This window comes from Toxotes jaculatrix, chromosome 3, assembly GCF_017976425.1.
Source record: "Toxotes jaculatrix isolate fToxJac2 chromosome 3, fToxJac2.pri, whole genome shotgun sequence".
Taxonomy (NCBI): Eukaryota; Metazoa; Chordata; class Actinopteri; family Toxotidae; genus Toxotes; species Toxotes jaculatrix.
This window is the reverse complement of record NC_054396.1, coordinates 22,781,409-22,801,302: the sequence shown is the minus strand read 5'-3', so window position 1 is coordinate 22,801,302 and position 19,894 is coordinate 22,781,409. Positions and strand designations below refer to the sequence as shown.

The 19,894-nt window shown below is 41.8% G+C and overlaps 1 protein-coding gene across 1 annotated transcript; it reads left to right on the top strand.

Moving 5' to 3' along the window:
- The first annotated feature begins 276 nt into the window (after positions 1–276).
- Positions 277–19,426, top strand: LOC121178955 (proto-oncogene tyrosine-protein kinase Src-like). Its single transcript, XM_041033469.1, has 12 exons — positions 277–672; positions 8,044–8,325; positions 9,249–9,348; positions 11,369–11,467; positions 11,765–11,868; positions 14,106–14,255; positions 14,387–14,542; positions 14,676–14,855; positions 15,444–15,520; positions 15,638–15,791; positions 16,005–16,136; positions 16,346–19,426. Exons 2-12 carry the CDS (start codon positions 8,052–8,054, stop codon positions 16,552–16,554), a joined length of 1,635 nt encoding a protein of 544 aa, XP_040889403.1. The 5' UTR covers positions 277–672; positions 8,044–8,051; the 3' UTR covers positions 16,555–19,426.
- The last annotated feature ends 468 nt before the right edge of the window (positions 19,427–19,894 follow it).

The window sequence follows — 19,894 nt, the reverse complement described above, 5'->3', positions numbered from 1 at the left end:
GGGAAACGAGGCGGTTGTCGTCCACGAAATATTCGTGTCGTGTTGTTGTAAATACTTTGATTAAAAAAAATATGTCGTGGATCGTGACTCGAGATGATTTTTTTTTTTAAAGAAAAGCTAAACGAGGGTGTTATCGTGCCTGCCTACGCCTCGGTGAATTCAACTCCTTTCGGCGTGGAGTTACGCAACACGACGTGAATTCTCCTGACTCCAGCGTTGCTGCGTAAAAAGCGTAAAATCCAGGCTCGTCATATTTGCTCTCCCGTCTTTCGTCAGTGATGCACTATCCAGTGCCTTTCCCTCTACGAGGCATGCCTTCTTCACACTACACCAGTCCTGCCCCGTCGCATGAATCCTCCGCGCCGTCGACTCTTCCCAGCTGAACAGGCGACTCCAGCGTAGGTTTGGTGTTAGTCCGGCCCACCGCAGCCGCCCGGCAGCTGTGCCCTCTGCTCCTGAAGACAGTCCCCGTCATGACCTCCCCCTCCTCCTCCTCCTCCTCCTCCAATTCTGCCGAAATTCGCTAAATGGGATTCGTGGCTGGACCGAGGTTTCCACAGCAACTGGCCATCCGCTTCCATTATTTCTCTAATGAGGACAGCCATACGGATTTAACTCGGTTCCTCGCTGCGCGTCTCTGATTTTTGGGCTGAATCTCAAGACGCGTCAAAGGTGAGTTAATTAAAGCTCGTGACGTTTTAATGCGAGAAAATTAGTTTTCTTTAGGCATCACCGACAGAGGGTTTTGGTTTGTCGTTGCGTATTTTTCCTCACACGGACGTTTTACACACAGCGTCTGATATCCCCCTTTCACACTGACTTGTATTTCATTGTTGCACAGGCCATTCAGTCAGTGTTGCTCGCACATTTGCTCAGTGCCACTCAGTCTGTGCCAGGGCTGTGTTGTTGACCATTTACTACTACCCCACGCAAAAATGCGAACCATGTTCAAATGTCTTTTTTTCTTTCTTTATCTTTGTCACGACCAAATGTGCTCAGGGAAGACGCGGTAAATCGACTGCGCACAGAAAATAAAGCCAGCAATCCATCGAAATTCAAAATGGAGCTGTAACAGCACCTGTTTTGATTCATCAGGCCGCATATGCGCTGTATGTGAGCCGAAGCCTACGACAGCCACAGCAGCATTGTCGCCTTTTATCCCTGTTCCCATTCACAAATCCCTGTTTACGTACCTAATGTGGATCAGTTTGGCAAACACGGGCTGTGGATGTTTTTTTTGATTCACCCTCCCTCCATTCCCTCTCATAGCAAAGACGTTATCATTTTGACAGCTGCTACTCCTGTAGGCAGCTACTACCCCACCCCTTGTTTCTTTGAAAGCAGCTTTGCTGACAACAACTGGTGTTTAATCCCGTGGAAATAGAATTTTAATTATGTGGCTAATCTATTTAGAGTTGGTTTTTGGGCTTTGGGCACGTTCCAGCTAATTTCCATATGGCAGTGGATTCAGGTTTGCTGTGATTGAGACGCATGAAACACGGGAAAGCGCAACACTGGGTTTTTACCACTGGACAATCATAGAAGATGCAGTGACATGCTATAGCCTCATGTGATAAACATGAGACCAAGGTAGCATGATAAAAAAAAAAAAAAACAACAACATCCAAGTACCCGTTTGGATCCTGGTTGAAAGTATTTCTCAAGTTCTCAGTTCAAGGTTACATCTTCTTTTGTCTTGTTTTCCAGTCCAATAACATTCAGTTTATCATCATAAAAAACAAAGAAAAAACAGAAAATATTCCATTTTCAGCCATGTCTGCTCCAAAGATATGTTAATTGTTTACCAGAAATGTTGCTGATTATTTTTCTGGTGATAACCATATTGAGTAATTGTCTCATTGTTGCAGATCAATTTGTTTTAACTGTAAAACAGGCTCCAAGATACAACATATGCATGTTTGGGGAAGGAACAAATATTGCCCTAAATTTATTTTAATATCCTGGAAAACACAAAGAAAGGCAGTCTGTAAATTAAGTTGAGATTATGTGCTGTTACTAATAAAAAAAAAAAAAAAAACGTATGAATTCATGGAGTTAATCACTTTCTAAGAGTGTGGCACCTCTGACATGAAACAGCCTTTTGTCCTCTTTCCCCACCCTTTGCCCTCCTTCAAAGCATTAATCATGCTGTAGCAGCCATTCCTCGCAGCCTGGATCACTTGCAGTCAAAGCTACCAGTTAAAAGATGGACAGAAAACGGAAGTAGCTTTTATCAGCTGAGTGCCACAACCCCCCCACCCCTTCCCTCCTCTTCTTCCTCCTCTCACGTGTCCTCTGTGTGTTTATCACTGAGGAAGAGGGTACATGAGATGGGACAGCTAAGACACAGGCTCCGTCTTTCTGAAGTGTGTGGGGTTAACAAAAGATTTGGGAAAAAGACAACAGAGAAGACATGATTCAAGCACTGACAATACTCAGATGGGACAAGACTTGATAGTTAACTGACTGCATTATATTTTCTTTGGCCCTTTTTAAATCAACAGCCCATTCTGTCTCTCTCAGACACAGGCTATATATAGATGATCTGTGTATTATACATGTATGTGGAGTGCACTGTTTCATGTTATCATGCAGTGTATAGAAGACAGTGACGCTAATGTGCACATTTCCTCTCATTTTGATCTTGAGGGAACCGTCATTGCTCCCCCTCCCTCGCCTCCCTTCCCCTCCCCTCCCCTGGGCAAACTGTAATTTTCCCATTCGACTGAAACATTGGCTCGAGCTCCTTCACTCTCTGCAGCACAGTGGCAACTGTTACCGTCTGTTGTGACTCAGTGAGGTTTGTCATGGCCAAATGTGCTTATGTTCCCGACCAGAAATGTACAGTTAGTGTGCTCAGCTTCACATGGAGAATTATAAATGTTGATCAGGCAGAAGAAACGTGAGAAAGATTCCTGTGTAAAATCATAGTAGGGAACCTTTTTAGTACTATAATACATATTGTCCTCAAATTTAAATTGCACTTAAATACAGCAAAACAGAATCTTCATTCATTTGGTGACCGATTGCTACGACAAATTGCTGCATTTACAGCATGGAATTTTGGCATATAGGCTAATTGTTATTTCAGCTTGTATTAGACAACAAAATTGGACATTGGCAACTTCAGTAGTTTCTTTCATAGATAATTCAGCAGATAACTGATTGAAGTTAAGGTGCTATGACCTCAAGCACAAAATTGACAGTTGCTCATCAAGGATTTAACAAAGACCGAAAGGATAGGTTCACAGTTTTTTTTTTTTTTTTTTTTTAAACCACACTGACATGTTAACCCTAATTCGAACCTTTGGTGATTCCTGTCCATGTTTGGTATGAAATATTTCCTCTTGATGAGATGTAAGCACCAAATTCCTCATTGTTTCCCTGAACAATAAGTTGAGGCTGTGGTTGTTGAGGTGAGGTTTGTTGGACAGACAATAAGAAAAAGGGGAACTACAAGTCTACAGCCCTGCTAGAGGCTCGAGAATACTTAGGCACAGGGACCATGCTAACATGCTGATGTCTACGAGGTATAATGTTAACCTCCATGGTCACCATCTTAGTTTGTTGTGTCAGCATGTTAACATTTGCTGATTAGTAGTAAAAACACAGTCACACAACTGTCAGTTTTGCAAGATTTAAGCCAAAAACAAAAAATACTGGACAAATTAACCTTGTGAAATAACGGCTGGTGCTAGATGAAAGGCTAAGGAATCACCAAAGCGAATCCATTTCATCCTGAGGGGAACATGAGTGTATGTAACAAATTTTATGACAGTACAAGACATTACAGTCAAAGCCACAAGTGTCAATCTCATGGTGGTGCTAGAGGTAAAGTCAGGGAATCATAAAAATCTGTGCAAACCTCCAGTCCTTGGCGAGATTTCAGTCTGGACTGACCATCTAGCACCAGCCGTTATTTCACAAAGTTGCCATACTTTCAGATTCAGAATGATAGTGGCTGTGGGTTTATGTCATTTTCCAAGGCTGTCTGGAGCTTCATTTATCTGAAAGGTGTCAGGACTTGCCTGCTTTATAAACTTACATTCCTTTCAGTCATCTGTGCTTGCTTCCTCTACTTTCCCCCCTTTCCCCACAGTATTTCCCTTTCACACTCACTATTCACTTCATGTGATAAGACAGTTTTATAGATTTTATAAGACTCAGTCAACACTGAGGCTGTGAGAAAGACACAGGTTAGTGATAAATGGACTGTGGATATTGAAGTGCTCTTGAACTCCATTGTGGTTCCGAGTTAAATACCACTCAGAGAGCAGCCTTTGAACAAAGCCTCTATTTGCCATGATTCCTGTCTAATCCTTAAAATCTCTGTTCTCACAACACAACCAGGCACAGCTGTAATTCATATAACCAGCATGTCTGTGTGTTGTATCATTATTTGTGACATTATTAAACCATATGTTACATAACTTATTTTTTACAGCACCTTTCATACCAGAAATGCATCTCCCATGGCGTTAAATTAAGAGAAATACATTTAGAAATAATTATAAACTGAAAACACTTTGAACTTGAATACATACATGCACCAATGGAGTCAAAATCTTAAGAGGTGATTTGTAATATATCATGATGACATGATGCAAAGTAACAAGAGCTTCTTTTGATTTGTGTCCTGAGATCCTAGAAAAATAGATAGAGCTTCTTTGTTACCCCCCACCGCATCTTCCTCCTCATCTCCCTCCTCGCTTCCTTCCTCCCATCCCGCCCTCCCACTGCTCAGGTGCCTGTTCTTGTTGCAGTTTCTGGCAGTCATAGTGCTATGGTGCAGTCTGGTTTTCTCACATTCCTCTGTGCTCCTCCTCGATGGAAAAACTCACAAGCAATTGAAATCTCTCTTCATCTCCCCTTCCTCATTTTTTTTCCTCTATATTTTTTATTTCTCCTCTCACTTTAGCTTTGTCAGACTTTACAGTATCAGATTTTTTAGCTGTTGGGTTAGCTCTTTGTCCTGTACACTTTTGCCATTCATTCTCCTCCATTTGCAATGTTGGAGCGACTCGCATGTCAGCACTTCTTGATATTAGGGCACTCTGACTCCATATTAGGAAAAGGCGTGAGGCTCAGCTACAGAGCTAGCCCTGTTGTTTACATATGCAGCCTCTGGAGGCTTTTAGGGGTTGGTGTGAGTGCAGCGTCCTGGAGTAAGCCAGTGGTAAGTGTTGGACACTGTGTGCACCGTGACTCTCAGAGGACATGAATACTGCCATCAGTGTATTGGGATATGTTTGCAGTGCTTGTCAAGGATCATTACCCTCCTCATCATCAGTATGCGCTTAAACTTGATGATTAGTCACTTTTCCAGTCGACTTGACTTTCCTTCAGCCAGAGGATCAGGGTTGAAATGTCCTGTTCTACCAAGCACTTGCCCTGCTGAACTGTCCATGTGGAAGATATTAGCCCTGTCTAAATTCCTTATACTGTATAGAGCTGCAAAGATTAGTCAGTTAATTAGTGAGTCAAAGAAGAGTAAATTCTTATGAGTATAAGAATTTGCTGCTTCTCCTTGGTCTTATATTATTGGAAATTGAATTTTTGGGGGTTTGTCTTCTTTCATTCATCTAGTGCTGTTTTGTAATGGGACCTCGCATTATTTTCACACATTAACATATCTGTACGTCTATAGACCCATGTGTATGGTTTAGTCACGACTTGTTTTAAATTCACAGGAATAGATGCTCACGAGTTCCCCAGTCATTGTACATTACATCTCCAACCATGTGTCTACATTGTCATCAACATAACCACAGTTAGATAATGTTGACGAATCTGAACTATTAGTTGCAGCTTATCTAATGTCTTGCTCTATCTTCTTTACCTTTTAATCCACTCCCAAAGCACTGTACTTCTACGACGAACTTCATTTTGGTAAGCAGCACTGTAGTTCAGTGGCAAGCTTTGGGCTGGTAAGGGGTCAAGATGAGATCCCAAATCAAGGCTTGAGAAAAGCTGTTTTGAATGCCCTCTCTTAGTCAGTGTGGGTCAAGCTAAAGTAACTTGACATTCGGTAAGAAATCTGCTTTTTCCACGATGTCTTTTCTAAATTAAGCCAATGGCAGAACTGCATGTGAAAATGCTGCCGTTTGATGCTTAAAGGTAAATTCTATCCAGAAATACACATCACTGGTTTGGCTGTTTCATCATCATCATTATCATCATCATCATCATGCTTAAAATCTAGCAAGACTGCAATCCATTGTACTGTGGTCTCAGTCCATTTCATCTCATGTTTGGACTTTTACACATCTAGGTTTTCCCTGATCGTCAGTGAGCTGGTAGATGTATGAGGCAGTAGCAGCTGGCCACAAAGTTCATTACTGACATCCCGACCAGCTGGCCAGATCCAGCGTTTTACTAGTCACACAAGTCACACAGTCCTGTCCATCCTTTTCTGCAGGCCTATAGGCCCATCTCTGTGTGACTCAATGTTGCACCATGGGATATGTTAACCCCCCAGTGCGCCAGATTACATCCTGGCAGTAGTTGAATCAAAGCTTGCACGACTGTAAGTGTGTGCTTGAAATCGCTCACACTCGTGCGCATCCACGCACACTCAACAGCTTACACACCCACACTTCTCCACAGTGGCATCCTGCTGTATCTTTGAGAATTCCCGTACCTGTGTAATTATGTTCTGCTTGCACATTACACTTAAAACACCCACTAAGCCTCAGCTGTCCATGCAGTATACAACAACCACCTACACATTCTTTTTCCAGCCACTGCCAGTTCCTTCCTCCTTGTCTGTTAATAACCCTCCCTGTCCTGTCTATCAGACTCACACAAGTGTGTTGGAAACACTTACACAGATACATGCATGTTGGAAAAAAAAGGATGTTAGACGCAACTGTGGCCGAGTGTTAGTGTGCGATAGAGCCTTGTTTCCCAGAGACCAAGGAGCAGCTGTTCACGGACATAAACACACACACATACACGCCTACACACACGGCGCATACACTCTGTCTGGAACTGAGAGTGCCTCTATTCTCAAAGGAACAAGGTTGTTTCATGTGTGTATGACTGTCTCTGTTTCAGCTGGCCTGAAATAGCCGGTCTCACATTGAGTCATTCTACTGTGCCTTTAGGGGAGGATTGGACTTGGTGTGTGAACACAGCACTCCAGCTTTCTGTGGCTGCACTTGACTGTCAGAGCATGTTTGTCTTTGTCTGCACTCATGATGACAGTGCACTCTTGACTTGTTGCATTTCTCAGGCCGTAGTAGATCAGGATGGAGACGTGAAGCGACAATGTACAATAATTACCTAACTAACTAACGCTCCTTTGTTTGAAGCTTTGTGTCCCTGGTTGATGCTTATTGATTCAGAAAAGATTGAATCAACAAATTGGAATGGCCTTGAATGTATGTTGGTTGACTGTTTCAAGGTGTCCTGTTCTCACAGTATTTGCATACAAAATGGTTCTAACTGAACCTGGAACAGCTCCAACGATAATCTGTGGTGGGTTAGGAAAGCAAAAATAAATGTGTGAGTCGCAGCACACACTGCTCAGAGGAATTTTTGGCTAAGAATGGTCAATGAATAGAAACTAAAACAGGGTCAGTTCCTGTTCCTGAATGAATTGGGAGTTGTTGTTTTTTTTTTTTAACAGCTTTCACGTCCTGCCAGGATGGATTCAAACAGTAGTTATATAGAAAACATTTTTCATCTGGGGTTTGACATTTTTCCGCATGAAACAAGATCTGTGTGTGGGTCACATTTAATTTAAATAGTAAGAGTTTAAACGTAGACTGACAAAAAGCCCACCTGTCAACCATGTTGTTCCTTTTGGAATTAAAGTAGACTTGTGGGTTTTACACGATGGCAGAGATTAGTTGAGTTAAAACCACTTTTAATTTACAAGAAAGTAAAATTGCAAAAAGTTATTTTATATCAACAGACTACTAATTTCAGTCCGTTTGGTGTATAAGGACAAAATGATGGTAACAACCCAGAAGAGGGCTTGTTTTCATCCTTTGGGAATCAAAGTACTGCATTCTTACTCATCACTGGCTCTCGTCCCAGGTCTGCACATGGGGGCGGGCAAGAGCAAGCCCAAGGAGCCCGGCCAGCGCTCCATGAGCCTGGACGGTACCATTGGCACAGGCTCAGACAGCGGGCACTTCCACCACCTGGGCCCCGCCCAGCAGACCCAAACCCCCAACAGGAGCCCTGCCGTCGGGAACGGCAGGCGGGGGCATCAAGGGCAGCACCAGCATGCCCCGACAAACACTCCTGAGCTGGCTCTTTTTGGAGGGGTGGACCACACAGGCACCATCACCTCGCCTCAGAGAGGACTTCCGGCAGGTAGGAAACATGTTGTGAGACTGGTAAGGTATGGACATGCTGCTGAACATTAATCACAACAGGAAACTGTTCAGTGAAGTATGTTACAAAATAATTGTTCTTGAGTTTGACATTTCAAATAGTCACCCAGATCAATTTTCATTTCATCAACAGCGCTTTTTAACATTTTGGGAAATAAGTTTGTTTGCTAATAGTAAATTTCCCCTAATTTCCTCTACTCCTTCTTTAAAGTTGAGCAACAAACCAAAGCAATCTTTATTTATCTCTTAGCCCACAGACTTGCTTTCAGTTTGACATTAAAAAAAATTATTCACAGTGAGTCACACCTATGCAGAAAAATATTTTAAAGCAGTTTCTTTTTCCCTACCATTGGCTGTCAGACTTAAAACCTTCTTCTTGACTTTGAAGTGTCACACTGTCCAGATTTTACTTGACATTAAGCTGTAATGTGTCTAGACCGGCCAGATGGTTAGGTTAATGTTGTTCCATCCAGAGAGCGGAGGGGCTGCTGGTGTATCAGCTGCGCCTTCTCCTGACGTGCATCTAATGACCCAATCAATGATTAGCTGGAGAGTTCCCAGGTTTAGATCACTGGTTCATTAAAAGGAAGGGGTAGAAGGCTTCACGGAAAATAGAAAACCATTGATATGATGGCTTTGTTCTTCATGGACGATCGGTCACAAGCAGTCTGAATGTCGATATTTCTCATTAGGCCTCGGCAAATAGTTTCATACAGATATGGAGCGAGGGCAAAATAGATTTATAGCTTTACAGTGGATAGAGCAAATTATTATCAAGGTCAGAGTTACACTGTGGAAGTTAGATTATGGAAATTTATGTGAATAGGACATAGAGGGAAGTGCCACTGTCTTAAATTACATTGTTCCCTAAATACGTACTTCTGTGTCTGCTGTTTCTTGCAGGGGGTGTCACTACATTTGTGGCACTGTATGACTATGAGTCACGGACAGCATCTGATCTGACCTTTAGGAAAGGCGACAGGCTGCAGATTGTCAACAACACGTAAGAGTCAAGTCATCTGTCTTTCTCCCTCTCTGATGCTGCAATTTCACAAAAATCTAAATGAACAGATTTGTTGACGCACAGACGAGCGTGAGCGTGCACAACCACGTATGTGAATGAACACAGACAAACACAGTGGGAGTCAGAGTCAGTAACTGCGGAGCAATCCAGACAGCAGAGTCTGATACTCCCCATCTGTTGACTAAAGCGGAGCAGAACAGCACTTTGCAAACACATTCTGTCATCATCATAATCTTTTGAGGCACTTTATAGAGAGCCTGTCATAACAAGATTTACACAAACATTCATTTCCTCCACACAGATAACACCTAAAAAATGTGGTTTTCTGTTGGATATCAGCACATGTTGAAGTCCGTCTGTGCCGTGGTGTGATTTAGTTAGAACAGATAGATAGTGGGAAGTGAAAGGACGTGTATTTAAAAGCTGGTGTTTCCAAGTTAAAGCATCTGGAGCATAATTCACGCTCATTGTTAAAATCAGTGGTGTCTTTTTGTCTTTCTCTATGCGCTCTTTCCATAACTTCCTGCCATAAGTCTGGTCTGCTGTTCTTTATATATATAGCCTGGCACTACATAGCAGGGCTGAAAAAATAAAATGAATTCATTCTCAATTAATATTGCATCATGATAGTACATTACAACATGCTACTTGGACTACTTGGTGCATGGAAGTTTTTATATAACTTTTTAATGCAAATAATGAATTGGAAGCAGTGAGACTGTGTCTGTGAGAATATAAAGTGAGTCCAGAAATCCCAGATGATATGAGCATTTCATCATTAATGGAAAGTAAATAAGAGATACTTCCATTGTAGAATTATTAAAAATATCACAAAATGTTCTGAAATGGAAAGTGGAACTTTAAAACTTTAAAAACCCTGCAGTTCATGCAGACCCACTGTGTAGTCCCACAGCATATCCAGCTCCTCTGCTATCTGTCTGTGCTGTGCTGCTTGCCTTGCCGTGTCTCCTTGCTGTGTTTTGATGTGTCTGCTATGTCTGTTATCTCTCCCCCTCTTTCTTTCTTTCTCATGCTTCATGGTTTCTCCTAGGAAAAAGTACAGCTTCAGGTCAGTAATACTTAATGTAATAAAAAAAAAAAAAAAATCTCGCGCAACCTTTTGTTCACAGTCCCTTTGCTGCTTCACAGATTTGTCCGGTCAAGCTTGTTGAGTAACTGTGATGAATTATTAAATAGTGGAGATATAGAGTGATCTGGTGCACTAATTACTACTGGTAGGTAACATATTGTCTCTGGATTTAAAAAGGCCTAAAATGCAAACTGAGGGACTATAAGTGGAATAAAAGGTTGCCTGTGTCTGTCTGTTTCCTTTCTCAACAATGTGTTTGTCTTCACATCACTCCGTGCACTTAGGTGTGGAATGAAATTGGTATTTTGTAACTTAACTTGAATTTTCTCCTGTTTCTACAGAACGTCGTAGGTCCTCAGTCACGTTTCAGCTTGTGTCAGAAATAGGCTTTCTCAGTAAGACGTACAGTGAAAACACACAGTGTGAAGCATCATGTTATGCAGACACTTTAATATTCAAACGAGTCTGGTAATGTCCTACATTTTTCAGCCAATCCAATGAAAAGATTAAAATGATCAATGAATTGATCATACTAACAAGTCTAATATGTCTTACTCCTCTGTGCCACAGACTCATAGAGACAAATGAGCCACATCGTTATACTAGGTGACATGAATGCCACAGACAGGATAGGGAAGTCACTGAGTATTTGATGGGAAGTATAGAATAACAACAGTGTTATCTTTTAAGTGTTCTTCAGCCATCATGTCTCTTAAACTAGCAGATCATTAAACCAAGAAATATTAATGGTTGCCTTTTTCAGTTTTCCTTTTATCGTTGATTTGACGTTGTCTTGCTCTCTGTCTGTCTCTTTCTTTCTCTCTCTCTCTCTCTCTCTCTCTCTCTCTCTCTCTCTCTCTCTCTCTCTCTCTCTCTCTCTCTCTCTCTCTCTATCTCTCTCTGCCACAGAGAAGGGGACTGGTGGCTCGCTCGCTCCCTGACGACAGGCGAGAGTGGTTATATCCCCAGCAACTATGTGGCCCCGTCGGACTCCATCCAAGCAGAAGAGTACACTATCCCCTCCTTGTTTCACTCATGCAGTTTGTTTTGCAGTTTTCTTTTCCCTGGAGAGATTTAAAGTTATTTTCAGTGCAGAACCTGAATGTAGTTTTTCTCTCTTTGCATTATGATGATGCATACTTAACAAGGCTGTTTCTACAAGCTAATAAAAAGAGTCTAGAGACACACATATACCATCCTATACAGTCTTCTATAGTTTCACTTTAAATGTGTCTCTGCCTGACTGCTCAAGACGCTCTGTAGTAGCTTCTCACTGATCTTATTCTCCGTGGCCCACTTTGGCAGGTGGTATTTTGGGAAGATCACTCGGCGTGACTCAGAGAGGCTCCTTTTGAACCTACAGAACAGACGAGGAACCTTCTTGGTGAGGGAGAGCGAGACTACTAAAGGTGAGAGAGCAGACGTTTGCATCACTGCCGAGGCTACAGTCGTTAACAAGATCGTCCAATTAGCTCCCCTGCCTTTCCCAGTGTCTGTTCATGATTATCTGTTATGTCTTTGGCTCTCAGCTATTTTGAGAAGTATTTACTGTGGGAAAAAAAGCACAATTTAGCAATATTAGCTGATTTACACAAAGAGCCTGATCTTCAGCCATCGTGTTTTCAGCACAGGGCCAAGTTAGGTTTCCACATGTGGGCTTTTGTCTCTTAAACACCGAATGGGCTGGTGAGGTAGCGCCTGCATATACTTTCAAAAGCTATATAACGTACAGACTGGTTAATCGGTTAACCATAAAGCAAAAATACCAAACAGTCTCTGGTTCTAGCCTCTCAGATGTGATGATTTTCTGGGTTTTTTTTGTCAGATGTGTTAGTAAATTGAATATCCTAAGGTTTGGGATGGCTAGTCATCATCTCGCTATTTTTTTTAACATTATATACATAAAACTGTTTATTATGGGAAAAAAACAGCCGATTAATCAATAATGACATCAGTCCTTTCTTGCAGCCCTAATAAAGCTGTAAAAGGTTCAGCGATTGTTACTGAGCAACAGACAAGGGCTTTGAATTGTGTTTCCTGGCAGTGTATCATGTTGTTAGCAAATGCATGCATTATCAAAGAAAATTCACTCTAATGAAACATGTCTAATGAAAAACAGAGCTTTTTATTTTGCACTCAAAGGAAGTCATGACACTTTTTCAGTGTCCCTGGAGCCTACTCCGTGTAGCAGATGTGATCTTACTTTGAAATAAGTAGCTCTTCAGGGACTCAATTTAAGAGGCAGAACCTCGTAATTAAGTCATTTGTTAACTTTCACACAGGCCTCTGGTGCTATAATCTTCGTTCTCTGGGCTTGTGGCTGAGTTTTGCATCTTTCTCTGACAGTCTAGAGTGAGATTTGGTCCCTGTGACGTAGGTGGACTCTTTAGGGGGTTGTTTTGGAGGAAGTGTTGGCGGGGGGGGGGGGGACTGGGGTGGATCGGGCCTTGTGAATGGATAGGGGTGAATCACTCTGCCAGAACTAGGTCAACCTAGGAGGGTGCTGGATTTCCCCCTGGCTATAAGTCTCTCTTCTCCCAACACATACACACACTGGGAGAGGGGAGAAGAGGCATAAAGGAGGGGAAGAACAGTAAAGGGGGAGGATCAGGGGGAATAGGAGGAGCTCTGGCAGGAGGTGTGTTGACTTCAGAGAGCGTCCTGTATTGGATGTCAAATGTGAGGTTCACAGTGTGACAGATGAGCAGAAGCCTGCCGCTCATATGTTGTATAAAGTGTAAATCATGTTAGGCTGTGCAAGACGTATCATCATTTTTAGGGCTCAGGATACAAGTACACGAGGTTTGACCCAGTTCAGACCTCTAATCACGGGAGGTGAAAATCCACCATCTTTGTTAGACGTATTTGTGGACTTTCACTTACATAGATGAGCAGAAAAATCCTATGAAATGGGTAAAATGTTGTCGTTGTTGTATCCATACATAGTGTGAAGGCCCGTTAACCTGCACAAATTTAGATGGAAGGAATTTAAGCTGTAGTAAAGGTATTTGTATTTTTGTGTAATATAGCCTAATTATTTCTGTTTGGATGAAAGTGGGACGTGTTTCTTAGCTGCACTGGATTTTCTTTCTGACAAGGGAAGAATCGTGAACATCAGTCAGCAAAACTCCAGATCAAAGGCAATTGATTTTTCAACACATACAAACACTGGGAGAGGGGAGAAGATTTTTCATTTTCCTTTAGTGTGGAACAACCTCTCTGTGGAGCTTAGGTCTGCTAAGTCCTCTTTAAACACATTTTTACAAGTGTGACTCCTGTACAACTGTAAGGTCTTTATTTTTTATTGCTATTCTCTGATCTAACTGAACCGATTGCTTTCTTATTATTGTGTCATTTTATCTGAACATTTTGTGTTTTAATGCTTATGAAATCTAGCTTTCTGAAAAGTTGCTGTAAAAAAAAAAAAAAAAATTAATTAGATGGTAAAATCAGACTTTACATAGCAGCGGGCCATGGACAAGGACATAAAGGCTTAGCTGAATTTCCAGGGCCCTTCAAGCAACCAACAGGGACATGCCCGGCACAGCTGCTTGGAAACTCCAGAGAGCAGCTGTCACACAGGCCCAGATACGCCTGGTTTTATTGTTCTAACCTGTCTCTGTCTGTTCTCTTTCCTTGTTCACAGGGGCGTATTGCCTGTCAGTGCTGGATTATGACAACACCAAAGGCCTGAATGTTAAACATTACAAGATCAGGAAGCTGGATAGCGGAGGTTTCTACATCACCTCCCGCACCCAGTTCACCAGCCTACAGCAGCTAGTCTTCCACTACCGCAGTGAGTAATCAGACATGTCTGCCCTCTGACAGCCAAGAAATGTCAATAGCTGTGATAGTTAACCTTTTTATAATGCTGTTGCTCTTAACCTGTCCTTCCTCTTTCATTCTCTTCCTCTCTTCCTCTTTCAGAGCACTCTGATGGGCTGTGCCATGCTCTGACAGATGTGTGTCCTGTGGCCAAACCTCAGACCCAGGGACTGGCAAGGGACGCCTGGGAGATCCCAAGAGAGTCCCTCCGCCTTGACCTTAAACTGGGACAGGGCTGCTTTGGAGAAGTCTGGATGGGTTAGTACCGCACAGACATGTAGATATGAGGATGGATCTTCTCATCCTTTAAGTCTACAATATGTCAGCAAGCGATCAAGAGCTTTATTAAAGAACTGACACACTAATCTTATAACCCTATGTCTTCTCACAGGTACATGGAATGGTACGACACGAGTAGCCATCAAGACCCTAAAGCCTGGCACCATGTCTCCTGAGGCCTTTCTTCAGGAAGCACAGGTCATGAAGAAGCTGAGGCACGAGAAGTTGGTCCAGTTGTACGCTGTGGTGTCTGAGGAACCCATCTACATTGTGACAGAGTATATGAGCCAAGGTAATACAGGATAAAGTGGTCTCAAACCATTTGATTTGGCCATTTGATTTCTGCCAAACAAATGTGTCCGTAGCAGTATCAAAGAGTTATGTATCAAACGTGGTTATCGAATGCTTAAGCAGATTCATAATCAGTTCTGAATTAAAATGAAAAATTTAAATATTTCATTTAGGAAAATGTCTCAATCCAGTGCTTTACATTTACACATTTATCACTTAACAGAAACCATCACCTTAACTAAACAGAACCACATAACAGGCTCTGTAGCAGTTAACTGAACAGTCCACATACTTTCTGGCATCTACACAAACAACAGAAAGGATTTACTGGGATGAAGTCCTTTCACAGTGACTGACTGGGAACACTGCCCCCTACATGACACAGGAATTTCTGGATCACGTCTGGGCTGGCTGTTATGGTGATTAATTGGCTCTTTAACAGCCCAGCCCCAACTGTAATCTCAGCTGTGACCTCAGTATACAGTAGCACTGCTTGTAACAATCGTTTGTTCACAAACTCATCTAAATGATAGTTTGCACCTAGTTATTTAAGCAGTTAATTGACAATTTTGCCTTCTTGCCTTCACAGGTAGCTTACTGGACTTCCTTAAAGGGGAAGCAGGAAAGATGCTTCGCCTTCCTCAGCTGGTCGACATGGCTGCTCAGGTACAATAACATAAGGTTCAGTCACATTATGGGTTATTGTGCTTTGCCACATATAAGCAATTAATTATCTGAAAACATTGTCTTAATGTCCTATAAAATCTCTCTCCCCTCACCCAGATTGCTGCGGGCATGGCCTACGTGGAGAGGATGAACTACGTCCACAGAGATCTGCGTGCTGCCAACATCCTGGTGGGAGATAGCCTGGTGTGTAAAGTGGCTGACTTTGGCTTAGCAAGACTCATTGAGGACAATGAGTACACCGCAAGACAGGGTAAGTCCACACTACTTCTTTCCACAGCAGATTATGCTTTTGTTTCTATTAATATAAAACAGACACATGGGGGAGAAAAATCTAAACAGACATGATACCACACTGCATGGCTCTACCATTCTTAAAGGAGTCACGAAGTATAGGTTTACTTTATGTTGCATTTATATTTTACTCACTTGTAACTGTTTTTAAAAAATTCCTATGGTCCTTTAGGAGCTAAATTCCCAATCAAATGGACGGCACCAGAGGCAGCTCTGTACGGTCGCTTCACCATCAAGTCGGACGTCTGGTCCTTTGGTGTGCTGCTCACAGAGCTGGCAACTAAAGGCAGAGTCCCCTATCCAGGTAATGCCTTCACTAACCAACAAAGACTCATGTTATATACCCCACTCAAACAAGTTTTTCTTTCCAGTCCTTAGTCGCAGCCCTAAAAATGATAAGTATGGAATGGATAATGTAATATTTTAGCAATGTGAAAATGAAAAATGCTGATTTTATTTTGAAGAAGAAGCTCTTGTGTTTCTCAAAATCTAACTTCCTGTTCCTCTCATCAGGAATGGTGAACCGTGAGGTGCTCGACCAGGTGGAGCGCGGCTACAGGATGCCCTGCCCGGCAGAGTGCCCCAGCTCCTTACACGAGCTCATGCTTTCCTGCTGGAGGAAGGACCCGGAGGAGAGGCCTACGTTTGAGTACCTGCAGGGCTTCCTAGAGGACTACTTCACGTCCACAGAACCCCAGTATCAGCCTGGGGAGAACCTATAGAACCACACACTGAACCAAACCCAAGGGGGAGAACCTCAACACAGAACGATCTGCACTAACCGACCTCAGAGGAACGCCTGTGAGAGGATCTGCGCCTGTGAAACTCGCGTGGGAGGAACTTGAGATTCTTCTGTGGAAGCAAAACCGAGATAGAAACTGTGCCATTAAAGAACTGCTGCAGAAGAACCTGGAGGACCTCCTGCCTGAAAGCACTCACTGTTTACTTTAGGTTCTCCTGTAGCTGTAAGAGGAGAACTCTTGCTGGACAAACTCTGGCTCTGATTTGACTGAGGGACTATATTTGTGGGTACATGTTTTTGAGAGGTGCAACTGATGTGGGAGGAACCAAATCAGGATCTACAGACGGAGCGAGAGGGAAAAGAAGAAGCCTCCCGTCGAAGAGAGAAGGTCAAGGGAGGATTGTTCAGTCAGGCATGAGCTGTTTAGCGACACCTTCCCTCCTTCCCTTCTGTCATGTCTCTTTACCCTCGTCTGGTACCTTTTCCGCCCACAGAAGAGCACTGCCACTGTGGCTCAGGTGCCAAAGGAAAAGTCTGTGTCTCTCTTAAAACGTCCTTTATCTCCCTCCTGCCTCTCTCGTCTCTTTCTCTATTTCTGTCTGACTTTCAGTATCTCTCTCCAGTTTTCTCAAGTGCTGCTTCTTCAAAGTGTCTCCAAATAACTCAGCTCTGGAACTCTACTTTGCATCCTGATTTATGTTTACTTGGACAAGGTTTTGGTCAGTGGCAGACAGAAGTCCTCTTTATTTTTTCTGTGATTATCAATAGGCAAAGGTTGTTAGAACCACTATCATGGGAGTGCCAGGGTAAATGTACTCTACAGGCAGGTTCTGTAATGCTGAAAATTGGCTAATTTCAATTCAAATTTGAGGCCTTTCTCTCTTGTTTATCCTTTCTGTTTCTAGTTGTATTTCTCGACACACGCTTAACGGCCACTGCGGCCTGCTGGATCCAACTCCAATGATTAAAACAGATTTTGATGCAGGTAGTGTTTGAGTGCTTGTTGTTTTGATTGACCTTGATTTAAATGGAAAGTTGCATTGAAAATAATCAGCACTGTTGTGGTGGCAACACAGAGCAGTTTTAATAGTTACCAGCTCTTTTCCTCAGAGGCATAAGTGGGGTAACTTTAATCAAACATTTATGTGACCTACTAAGAGGCTGATACGGCTACCAAACCAATCATATTACTGTTTAATATCCAACTCAACCAATGACAGGAAAACCCTGAGAGTGAAAGCCTGCTGTGTTCTGTGCCAAACAAATCACATTTCTTTACTGCTGTCTGTGTATATATGGTTTTATCAATGGGCTTTCTTGTGTGTTTTTTTTTTTTTTTTTTGGTTGGGTTTTTTTTTGCCTTAATTTCTTAAACAGGCAACTGTTGACTTAAAATTTACAATTAAACTCTGCACCATTTCCCCAGTAGACGTCACATTAGTGAGTAGACAGGACAGATAAACCTGTGACTCTTTGCTGAAGGATTCAAAAGCTGTTGTGACCATAAAAAATATGCAACCAGGCAGCCCTAATGAAACTGTAAAACTCTGATCAGGTAACCCTAATAAAACTGTGTTTATGACTTACTATAAGAGTTGATTTTGAAACCAGTTAGCATGCTTTTGTGCCGTTCTTCTCTTGACCATTGGCTGGGTTTGTATTTATGCTGTAATGTACATCAACATGTGTATATTTTCTTTACTCAAGGTTCAATTTAGGTGAAGTGAGGGGATCATAAGACTACATTTGGGCCATAAACCTATGATTCATTTTTTGATATCTTATCCATTGCTGCCAGTCCTCTCTGTCATACTGTACATACTGTAGGGTTGGTTTTGTATCATGTACTCCGCTTTCAAAAGGCAGATATTTATGTTGAGTGTCACACATTTCACAGTGGTTTGGTTTATGACGTAGTTAATACAGCAACAGTAGACATGATTATAGATTATTACCAACAAATACTATGAAACCAGTCATCGAAATATGAGCCCTGCAGCAATAAGAGAGGATAGCCCAAGCCCACCAAAACCAAGAAATTATTATCCATGGATGATAAATGATGACGGCTAATTTAATCAGTAGTGTGGATTACGCTGAAACCATAATGGAACAGGAGTTTGGGTTATATGATATAAAAAATGAGGTCAAAGATGTAAATAGTATCTTAAACAAATGACTGTGACTATCATGTAATTTTGTTTTTGTATAGTTTTTCTTTAATTGCACCTCCATGCTGAGGTTTTTACAGTGACGCACGCCTGCTCCCAAAATGTTTTAATAATAAGATGCTACTGTAAATGAGGCTTATGGAATGTTTTTTTTTTCTTTTAATATTGGGCTTCATATAAAATCCTATTCAGTTTGAAATATCTATATCTGCAAAAGACAATTGAAAATTCGGCTTTTACACATATATTTCCAAGAACATCATCAGTGCTTTCCTCTTTTGAAATGGGAATTCCTGTTTGTTCTAATGCACTGAACCGCCTGTAAATCACTGGGACAATGTGGAAGTCGATGGGCTCATGACCACTATGAGTAGCCAAGGTCTGATTGGATTTTTCTGTGCCATTTTAAAGAAGTGTCTCGGTCTTTTTGTTTGTTTTTTGTTGGGTTTTTTGTTTTTGTTTTTTTTTTAGAAATCTATGCAGTTTCGGTCTGGCATTCCTGCAATTTTATGGCCATTTTGTTCTAAAATTAAAAAGAATGATCATTAACAGAAGGTGTGAGCATTTTGTAAGGACTTCTTTTGTCTTTTATTTTATTTTTCTGATGTAACAGGATTGAAATGAGTATCGTGCCACTTTATGTTGATCTTACGTTGTGCAATAAATTATATTTCAAATGTGTTTTGATAAGGGTGTGTGCTGGTGTGTGTGCTCTCCTTTGACCTGGAAGTAACACACTGCTCAGGCAGTGACTGTAATTTCTTAGTAAAGTTATGAGCATGCTGCATAATCATCATTCAAAGTTGCCACAATTTCTAATTTAGGCACAATTTAGGCAGAATAGAGGAATAATTTCAAAACTGAAAGGAAATATAATGAGGAAAGGCAGACTTTTCTGTTCAAAATTGAGGAAGTTTTTTTTTGTTATGTTGTTGCTCTTGTGCAAAACTGGAGATCTGAAACCTGAAAGGGTTTCAAGTGTCAGTCAAAGTGTAGGCAGGAAAAGTCATGTGACGTAAGGATCATGAGTTTAGGTCACCAGCATTTAAGGGACATTTGTTATTTTCAGATAACATCTTCAACATCTTTATGTGTGCCTTCAAATTAGGTTGGGCAATAAACATTATCACTTACTGATTTTAAGAGGTA

Coding starts and splice junctions, on each gene's coding strand:
- LOC121178955 (XM_041033469.1), top strand. CDS start 8,052: ATGGGGGCGGGCAAGAGCAAGCCCAAGGAGCCCGGCCAGCGCTCCATG. Junction 9,349..11,368: donor CTGCAGATTGTCAACAACAC/GTAAGAGTCAAG, acceptor TCTCTGCCACAG/AGAAGGGGACTGGTGGCTCG. Junction 14,543..14,675: donor CTTTGGAGAAGTCTGGATGG/GTTAGTACCGCA, acceptor GTCTTCTCACAG/GTACATGGAATGGTACGACA.